The 10860-nt window shown below is 37.6% G+C and overlaps 1 protein-coding gene across 2 annotated transcripts; it reads left to right on the top strand.

The window, feature by feature from the left end:
* Positions 1–3701: 3701 nt before the first annotated feature.
* Positions 3702–7165, top strand: LOC147866033 (uncharacterized). Of its 2 annotated transcripts, XM_087316402.1 has the most exons (3): positions 3702–6873; positions 6960–7037; positions 7118–7165. In XM_087316402.1, the coding sequence occupies exon 1, from the start codon at positions 4016–4018 to the stop codon at positions 6410–6412; it is 2397 nt and encodes a 798-aa protein (XP_087172528.1). In that variant the 5' UTR covers positions 3702–4015; the 3' UTR covers positions 6413–6873; positions 6960–7037; positions 7118–7165. The 2 variants fall into 2 exon arrangements, with proteins under 2 accessions (XP_087172528.1, XP_087172527.1); XM_087316401.1 differs by having other exon boundaries at positions 3702–7037.
* The last annotated feature ends 3695 nt before the right edge of the window (positions 7166–10860 follow it).

Consider the following 10860-nt stretch of genomic DNA (forward strand, 5'->3'; position numbering starts at 1 on the left):
AAAATCAACCAAATTTGATTTAGGAACCCTTGGAGCTTAGATTGAGTGTCATTCAAATTTTCAAACAAACTAACATGAGGTTCCAATAGTCCCTCTCCCTTGGAACTAGATGCAGATGCATGAGGGGCTATTCACTTTTGGGTTCTTGATTATCAACTTGCAATCACTAGCACACTTTACCAAGTTGTTGAGGTTGTTGCAATAAGAATGCCATGACTTCCTTTCTTTGTCTTAGAGCATACTAGGACAAGGTAATGACTTTTGGTTCAAATTGTTGTGAACCTATAAGAAAACAAAGGAATTCCTGAAATATTAGCAAGAGATCTCACATAATCAATAATAAAGAATAAAGTAGAATGCAACCAACCAATATATGCAACAAGCTCCCCAAAGGCTTACGACAAGCATTGAAATGGATTTCTTTGACAATGATGAAGTGCTTCAATGTATAGGTCTTGAACTAGATTAGCAATTAGAATTATGCCACTCCAAAGGATAAAATTACACCATGTGTTGCACATGTATGCAAGTTTTGGAGTGTTCCGGAACCAAGTCTATAAACAACTATGTATATAGGAAAAGAGAATCGTGCATGTTCAAGTGTTGTTTTGTGCAACTATCTTTTACTTTCATGTAACGACCATCGACCATTGTTGTATGTATGTGTATAATACTCATATGCTCATCACAGATTTTCAATATATGGGCTACAACAATACACAAAGTAGACAATATCCACCATACAATTGAATTCAAAGTTAAGGTTTATTTTTCCAACAAGAGGCATGATGATCCAAGTACCGTTATTGATAAATTAATGGTTTATTATATACATTATGGCAATTGTCACTTGATTAAACTCAAACTTCATCATTAGGTGAGCACTGAGTGTTGGATCATAACAAATTAAATGCATTGGAATGATTGATCGTTATTGGTAATATGGCACCAACATGCTTTAGTCCTTGATTTCCTACTATAGTTCCCAACCTTTTCTATGAGGTAACCTATTATTTATGACCAACATTGAGTTCCTACATACTTGGCTTTGAAAATATCAAAAATCTTCAAGCAAATGTATGATCTTCCAACTTGCTAGGTATGATTTCATGCAACCCAATGCAAGTGCAACATTTACTCTTTCTTTGATGATGTACATGGGAGTGCATGAACTTACTAATTAAGTGATTCCTTTATCCATAAACATAATAATTTATTTATTGTACTATTTCAAGTCAAGGAATGACCTTCCCATGACCAAGATGATGGGATGACTTCGCTTTTTCTAGTGGTTCAATGCCCTCCATGCCCTCTACTTAGAGCATATAAACATATCATATTGCCATAACACCATTGTTTTATATTTAGACCATTCTTATTGCAAACATGACTTGATCCCTTCAATCATGCCTTGTCTACTTTGTTGACCTCTTTGATGGTTAACCTAGTCAATAGTTCAACACGCCTTCAAACTATCACTCTTTGCTCACTTTCTACTTTTTGTGGAGAGTTGGTTCATGCACCCCATCCTATACTTGGTACCTTTAACATGCTCAACAATTTGCTAAGAAGAGTTTTGTACATTCAAGTCGTGCATTCGGTTTTGGAAGAGTCAATGTGGAATGATGGCTAGCAAAGAAAAGAAGTAGTGTTCAGTGTACATGACTTGTGGAGGACTATTCAAATGCACAATCATAAATAACTCCTTGAAGGAGGGTGGGTTGATAATTGATTGGTCAAATGATTCTTATTCTAGAACTGAAACATTCTCAATGTCTTCTAATGACATAAAACAACCAAAGTCTGGCTAATGAATGGTAATTGATTTATGCTACACACTTAGTTGAGGTACTTCCCGAACTTGATGGACTCTATTGTCTAAGGAAACTTGTGCAAATGTTGAGTACTATTCCGACACGAGACAAATAGTTGGGTTTGTTGAGAGAAAATGCAAGGTGCTCATAACCAAGCGTGCTAGATGCTAAGTTGTGGTGTGACACTTCAAGCACCCATACTCCCTCATAACGTGGAGATGTAAGCACATGAGCTTATGCAATATTTGCATATGATGGTTGAAGTGCCCCATAAGAACAAGGTTTGCATGACATGCAAGCCACATCAGAAATGTTTCCCACACTTAAGTCTACATTGACCTTTGCATGAAGGTGGTGACAAAAGTGTTATAAACACATATATGTTCATCATTTGTGAAGTCAATGGGGATGGGGACATGCAACCTCCTCGTTGCGAAAAAGACATAGACAAAAAGGATCCACATGGGGCTCTTTACATACTTCATCAAGAGATTGACACAATGTGTATATACATTATCACAACACATTCAAACTTAGGGTGAATGCCTTATCTAAGGACCATGCATTCCAAAAAGTCATAGCTATATATATGTATGTATATACTATATTTAGAGGTATGCGACAACTAACGAATAAGACTGACATGTATATGGATTGTTTTGGCTAGTTGATGGAAATGGAACATAATCAATGAGAGAAGGGAACGTCAAGCTAGTCGCAAGGAGAGCAAAAGCAAAAACGTAAGCTCGCACCCACCTACCCACCCACCAAAAAGGCGGCGGAAAAGAAGCATTCCGAGTACGGAGAAGGACTCTTGTAGAAAACCAGCTACCGCATCTAATGGCAGGCAAAAAGGCATGCCACACCCCCGCGGTTCGCCATTTAATGTAAATGGCCGGGCAGGTGGAGTAAATACAAAACAAAACGTGGCCGAGTCAGGTGAGGGGCCGAGAGGCGAAAAAAACATGAAGTTTGTGTGGATCCATCCATCCATGTGCTCTTGATTTGATGTAAGATAGAAGGGAAGGCCCAAACAAGTTATAACTTATAGCATGGGCCATGGGATAAGAGAAGAAGATTGATTTTGGATCTCACACATAACACACATTATTAAAAAGGTAGTTTGGAATTTATTTTTTAAGGGTCCATTTACATACATGCATATGCCATACACATGGGGGGGGGGGGGGGGGGGGGCTTCTTTACTTCTTCTGCTTTTTAAGATCATTTCTACCTTCACTTTTCTTTATCTTCCTTTTCTCCTCATGATTGTAAGTAATTAAATAAGTAAATAAAAATAAATAAATAAATAAATAATAGACAAATCAACAGGTAAACAAATAAGCAAACAGGTAGATAAATAAGTAACCAATTATAAATAAATACAAAAGTAAGTAGACAAATATATAAGTTAAAATAACCAAGTAAATAAATAAGTAGACAAATAAATATATAAGTAACTAAATAAATAAGTAAATAAATGAATAAGTAAACAAACAAATAAATAAACTCAGTGAATGTGTTACCCCAGATTAAGGGTCCATTTACACATGGCTTCCTTAATTTTCCTCATTATTTCACTGTGCAATTAATTTTTGAAGTCTTCATTTTTCTGCCCTAATTCCTTCTCCTGCAAACCTTAATCATCCCCTTCTCAACCCTAGAATTTACCCCCACCTTTTTCCTGCAAACCCTAATCATCCCCTTCTCAACCCTAGAATCTACCCCCACCTTTTTCCTGCAAACCCTAATGGTTTACTTATTTTCTTTCTTTCCTGGAAAGCCCTAATTCCCCCCATTTGAGCCCCGCTTTCCAGTCGAAACCCTAATTTCTTTTCCTGCAAACCCTAATTTCTTGTGAATTCTTCTTTTCTGCGCAAAACCCCTAATTCTTTGCCAGCAGCCCTAATTTTCAAATGTTCTTTTTTCTCTCTTCAAAGAGACCTAATATTTGCTGCAAAATTCAGCTTTTTCTGTAGTTTTCTTTGCTGAGAACCCTAATTTCTTCTTCTTCTTAGTATACATCAATATCGATCTGCCAACTGATCTGACCTCAGACGACTACGCAACGACGAAACAGAAGCTGAAACAAAGGAGGAGGAGGAAGAAGAAGAAGACAGAAGACAGAAGATCCAGCAATAGAGATTCTTTATGTTCTTTTTAAGGATTTAGTTAAGGTATTCTTCTCCTTCTGAGATGCCATGGAGTGTAACAGAGAGGAAGCAGAACGAGCTCGAGAGATGGCCGAGGAGAAGTTCCTATTAAAAGATTACATCTCTGCAAAGAAATTCGCAGAGAGAGCACAGCAACTGTACCCATCACTAGAGAACATAGAGCAAATCATTGCTGTAATAGATGTCCACGTGGCATCACTAAAGAGGATCGGACCTTCTTCTTCTTCTTCCTCTTTGTTTGCAGACAAAGATTGGTATCAGATCTTGCAGATCGAACCCGATGCAAACGATGAATCAGTGAAGAAACAATATAGGAAGCTTGCTCTGTTTCTTCACCCTGATAAGAACAAAGCCATGGGGGCTGAATCAGCTTTTAAACTCATTGGTGAGGCTTTACAAGTGCTTTCTGACAAGTCCAAACGAGTCATATATGATGCTAAAAGGAACAAATCTCACAATCGTGTCAATGGAAACTTGTCTTCATCATCGTCATCATCATCATCAACAACAACAACTTTTTGTTCTTCAACAAAGGTTTTCGTGAATAATCAGGTAAGTTCTCCACCTATTCAAGCTGCAGTTCATCTCTTCACGTTCTGGACTGTGTGCACTTCATGCCAAATGAGGTACCAATACTACAGAAAGTATGAGAATCAGAACTTGCTCTGTCCTCAGTGTAGAAAACCTTTCATTGCGAAAGATTTGTCAGATGTTCTGAACGTTAATGTGACTCATGCATTTCCTCCTCATGTGCCTCCTCTTGTAGGAGGAATAGTTGGAGAATTATCATCTAATTTAGGGTTTCCTTATATAACTAGCAATTTTGGAACTGGGGCCGGACTCACGTTCTTCAATAGTAGCTTATATGCCAGCCATCCTTCAATGATGATGAATCACCTTGACCATCTTTCAATGAACCTTGGCCAACGGTCGGCAAATCTTGATCATCATTCAATGAACCTTGGCCATCGATCGGGGAATCTCGGCCATCTTTTGGGTGACCCCGGCCTTCAATCAATGAATCTCAGCCATGATTCAACGAATCTTAGCTATAGATCGATGGATGGTAATGATAATGGCTGTTCAGGTGGTGGGAGTAAAGGTGAGCCCGAGAAAGAACCTTTTCAAAAGATGAATGAACTTCGGAAGGCTCGAGAAATCCAGAAAGATATGATCAAGAAAGCCAAGGTTGCTGAGAAGACACAAGAGGCTCTATTTACAGCACATGCTTGGTCTAAATTGAAGAAAAAAGTGGCCAAAAAACGAAAAAATGATGACAATTTCAGTAGTGAATCTGAGGAGGAAGAATGTGAGAACGGGAAACTGTCTTCTTATAAATATAAGAAGAGTGCCATCTATAATGGAAGCAAAATTGATGAAGATATGCATGAATTTAATCTGAGCAAGAAACTGAAAGTTGAGATAGATTCCATGAATGTGAAGCTGAGCTTTAAAGATGTGGATATGACCAAAAAGCTCATAGACCTCGCAAAAAACACTATTAGAATGCAACTCAAGTTGCAAGCAAGCAAGACTACTACAGCTGCTGCTAATATCAGCAACAGTACTATAACCACTGATAATGCTGATGTTACTAATACTAATACTACAATAGTTTTACCTCCTCTTCCTAAGAAACCTCGTGAAAAAGTCATGGGGATAATCGTAGAGAAGAAAATTCGTCCCTCGGATAGGGTTTTACCTAGCTTCATGGTGCCTGATGCAGACTTCCATAACTTTGATGAAGGAAGGGAAGAGAAGGATGTGGAGGTTGGTCAGATATGGGCCTTGTATGACGAGAAGGATGGTTTTCCAAGATACTATGTGAAGGTAAAGGAGGTGCGATCCCGAACCCCTTTCAAGGTCCTTGTTGGATGGTTTGAGTTGCGAAAGCGTTCTGAAGATATTTCTGAGTTGTTGGATATGGGCTTTTCCTTCACATGTGGGGAGTTTAGAATCTCATCCAGTCAAGTGATGGATAGTGTGAACTCTTTCTCGCATATTGTGAAGTGGGAAAAGGGCAGTTGTAAAGGTATGGTGAAGATTTACCCAAAGAAAGGTGAGGTTTGGGTCATTTATGAGGATTGGGAGGAAGGTCAACAGATTGTGAAGGTCACCCACGGTTCTTTATTGAAGTATCATATGGTTGAGGTTTTGAATGATTGTGATGATGAAATGGGTATGAATGTGGTGAAGCTACAAAAAGTGAAAGGTTTTCGGACAATTTTTGGGTTTGCTCATGAAAAGGTCTTGCATGTGCCCTTTGTGGAAATGAATAGATTCTCTCATCGGGTGCCTGCCTACAAGATGAGGGGTGATGAGGCTCCAGGCCTCCCGAAAGGATGTGTGGAGCTTGATCCTGCAGCAGTTCCTTTTAGTTTATTGGATCCAGATTCAGCAAATGGTGCCAAAAGTGGCACTTGAATGGCTGCATTTTAATCGGTGGTTTTACAGTCCCAATTTTTTATACGAGTTTGTGATAATGCCCTAATTATGGATTATAACTTCATTGAAGCTAACTCAAATGACATCCAGGACATGGAATTGATTTATGTAAGTCCTTTTTCGAGCCCCATTGTCAGTGAGAGCAATGGGGATTATGCTAAATGCTTTGCTTGGCATTGGCAAAATTTCATTATTCATTTGAGTTGAAGCTCTGCTGAAGTGAATGGGAATGGTGCAAAAGGACCGGCATCAACATCGCTGAAGTCATAGTAAAGTTTGATTGTTGAATGAAAGCCCATTAGGCCCAATCATCCATTCAGGTGTCAGATACTGCATGAAGAATATGTTTTATCAATTTTCTGAATGAAGACCCATGAGGTTTTTAACCTTCTATTACTAACAGATGCAATACTCAAACAAGCTAGCCAGGACATTTGAGAGTAAGCGGCCACTCATAAATTGGGGTCTCTTGCCTTTGATTCTTCTGACCACTTTGTATAATAAGGAACCTTTTGTACATGTTTAGCATTGGGTGTTAGAATTGAGGCCTGCCTTGTGGAAAGCAGTGTGCTACCGCGCGCATTTCACTTGTATACTAGATCGGGTTTGTATGATTGTGTTCTTTTTATGACCTTTTCAAATTTTTAGGATGTGTTGTGAGCTCTTTCTTTTTACCATTTCAAGGCCCGATAAATGGACTTGGGTGTTGAGTCTAAAGATCAACAATTTTACAACTTAAGGTATGTTGTGCATTAAAAATCAACCTGTCTTGCCAAATGATGAGAGGTCAAAGTTTGGATCCCACTTCCTGCAGGCTTCATGTGGCTGGGCATGTATGTGGATTTCATGCATTCATATTTGTCAAACTTAATATGTCAAACTTTTTGTTGTGTATGAAGAATGTGATTTGTTCTAGTTCGTGTGTGTGTGTGTGTGTGTGTGTGTGTGTGTATAGGGTTATGGTATAATCATCACCTGTGAAATAAGAATCCTATCTAATTATTTCAAATAGGCTTTGGAATGATTTATGTTATGTTTCAATATTAGACATAATGATTTGATTATGTAGAGTAATCATTGATATTAAATTAATTAACCCTAATTCATCCTTAGTAGCTTGCACATGTATTAATTATGTTATATATTCCAAGCGGCCTTCTGCATGTTGTTCTTTAACATTAGTTTACGAATATGTTGCTTTTGTTCTTTAACAAAGTGTTTTTTCAGTGTTTTCATTGTGGACTCACACATTTGACATTGGTAATCATATCTTTAACTTCCTATTGTTAAATACAGTTGATGAAATTAAAAATGCGTCCATCTCCACCAAAATGAATGTACATACCTATTTGATCAAACCAATTTGAGTGAAGAAATCGAAGGATAGAAAGTTTGTTGTATGTGCTGAACATCAATGAACAAGATAAATGTCGTTACATTATATGCATGTATTAGTATGGTAATTTCGTGCATGTATTTGACAGCCCATAGGAAGTTGTTACCAATTCTGTCATAAATAAACATATTGTACATCTTATGGTTGAAACTTGAAACTTTAGAATTATATGCAAGCATACCTTCAGGCAATAAGCCTGTTAATAATTCTAATGTTTCTGAAGTATATTATTTAGAGTGTATGTATGTAGTACACACACTTAATATATGTATACCTGCACTTAATTCTCACATTATTAAGGTGAGATTTACACAGCATAATTTTAAGTGATTGTAAAATTTGTATATGTATGTATGTATATACTATGTATTATATTAATAATGTGAATATTACAAGATTGATTAAGGGCCGTTTCTTGAAGGGGTAGATTGTCATTGGATGAATATGACCCAAGTGCGGGATCAAAGTGAAATATTTTCATTCAGCATGCAGAGTTTTAAGCAAGAGTTTCACTGTTCATGAATATTATATCCCTTATGGGAGAAGGACTCTAGTTTTTATGGGCTCTACTAGTGGTTAACATTCCATTTAAAGGATCCATACCAAATTGGGTGAACTTACTTGAGAAATTTGGTGTCATGGGTAGAAATCTTCCTAAGGATGTCTCATGAGTGTATATTTCTTAATGACATCTAGGGCCCTTGATCAAGTTGAACAAACCTAGTTAAGGAAGTCAAGTTCTAATGCTAAGGCAATCTTGTGACTATATGTAAGCGGCATCTCAACACATGATTAAATAATATAAGGTAAAATCAACCTAACGAAAGGCAAAATCAACAAAATCAAATGTAGGAAGGTTGGTTGACACCAAGAGTCAAGCCTATGCGTGACATGAACCATGGCTAACCAACTAACACTTTCGCATATGATACACATCCATCTAATAAGAATATCCTCGATACTATCACCTTGGAATGTAGTTGACTAAATATCCTTGATGAGATAAAGGCTTTGGAGAAAGAGATAGATATGTGATCCAACCAGTTGTTTCGTAGGTGGGGAACAATCACCATGAAAGATGAAATCACAACTGCCATTATAGAACATAAGTTAGCACACAATGCTTGAAATAGGAGGCAAAGTTTGATAGATAATGGCCTAGTAGGACAAAAATAACCAAACCCACCTACATCGACACCTACATCAATGAGTGACTTGATTGATCCTCTAGGGAAAAAACCACCAAAAGATGACTTGATCTAGAGGAATGGTGAGCATCTAATAGGTGAACACAAATTCTAATAGGTATACATACTCAAAACTTTCTATAGGTTGGGTCCATGATGAAGACTTTCCAAACTCTTGAGTCCATGATGGAGTTCGAGAAAAAACACTCATTAGGTTGGGGTGATGTTAAACACCTATTGTATGTAATGTGACCCATCGAGACATTAACATTGGCAATTGCACCAAGGACTAAATGTTGTTTATCCCTCTCTTTGTCTCATACTTGTAAGCTGAGTTATGACAATTAAGTGCTATATAACCAAACCTTAGCCACTCCTTTCTATTGTTTGTGATGTATGTATATGTATTGATTGAGGCGTGGTTATTATTTACACTTTTAATCTATGTGTTGGTGTTTGATAGTGTATACATATAATGTTAAGGCCTATCCGGGTATTAACTTCCAAGAGAGGTAAATGAGGGTTCGTGGGCTTAGGGTTAACGAAATTAGTGGTGTGAGAGTGCTTGATGACCACTCTCGTTTGGTTCACCACCAGTAGGGCATATAACAGTCTAGAACTCTTAGCATACAATTTTGGTAAAGAGTGATGACTCTATTGAAGCAAAGATGTGCATTGAATGCAATGCACGTCAATACAATACAAATTACAATCAAACACTGAAAACATTATTTTTATATGACAAGAGAACTAAGCATTGACAATGAAGTGAGCAATAAAAGATGTTGACAAACATTTTACTAGATCACCACCAAATACATCAATTTTTTCTAGCAAAAGAGCTCTTGGAAGTTATATAATGAGCAAGAGAGCTCATTGTTAGACTTGTTGTTTGGGAATTCCAACTCCCAAGCTTCGATAAAGGGAGTGCGGAGTAGCAAAACAAGGGCAAATGGGAGGCCTACAATGGCCAAGCTGATGTGGTCATCAATCATAAACTTGTCATACTAAACCTTGAGGATATCCTCCCAATACTCTTGTAACCTTAATCCTCCCTAAAATTCACTATCTTAATCTTAATCTTAGAAGAGCATCATTTATCACAGAATAGGATGGCTAAAATTCGTAAATTCTTGAAGGGAAGGTGGTTTTATGATTGGATTCTAGCTAATGGACCAACTAGAATGCAAGGGGGGCTTGCTATTGCATGTTCTGAAAAATGGGCTTCTTTTATTGTAGACAAGGGTTTTTTACAGGGCGGTCATGCCCAATTTATAGTCTTAAAGCTATTAGAGAAAAAAGTTGGTTTCTTGAATGTTTATGCACTGAATTCAGCAAGGGGAAGGGCACAATTTTGGTGCCAATTGTGGAATGATCTCCATGTAATGGATCATTGGTGCATTGTTGGGGACTTTAATATGATTGAAGAACCTTCTGATCGTATGGGTGGAAGCACATTTACAATCTCAGATGCTAAATTAGATGAGTGGGAAAATGTATGCTTTAAATTTAGCTTGCAAGACTTATGGTTTATGCAGTCTTTTGCAAGAAGGGTAGAGTCATTACAATTTTCTTGATCGAACAGGCAGGTAGCGGATGCCAACCTCTCTAGGATTGATAGATTTCATGTTGTCATGAAGATATCCGGCTACGGTGAGAAAACTAGATGGAATGGGCAAAGTCGTCGATGTGGAACATGTGCACATGTACATTAGGAAATGTATATAAAATAATAGGGGATATTTATCCCACATTGTAACGTCCTTCCCTCCTTTGACTATAAAATGAGGGAGGTGTCTCTTGTGAAGGAGTTGCCCATTTTGAGTTAGGAGGGTATATCACTT

Source organism: Azolla caroliniana, unplaced genomic scaffold (assembly GCF_043228905.1).
Source record: "Azolla caroliniana isolate FFs.n. ecotype wild unplaced genomic scaffold, voAzoCaro1.0.p SCAF_3, whole genome shotgun sequence".
Taxonomy (NCBI): domain Eukaryota; kingdom Viridiplantae; phylum Streptophyta; class Polypodiopsida; order Salviniales; family Salviniaceae; genus Azolla; species Azolla caroliniana.

Bases quoted from the DNA above. Each gene is read 5' to 3' on its own strand.
- LOC147866033 (XM_087316401.1), top strand. From the start codon at position 4,016: ATGGAGTGTAACAGAGAGGAAGCAGAACGAGCTCGAGAGATGGCCGAG.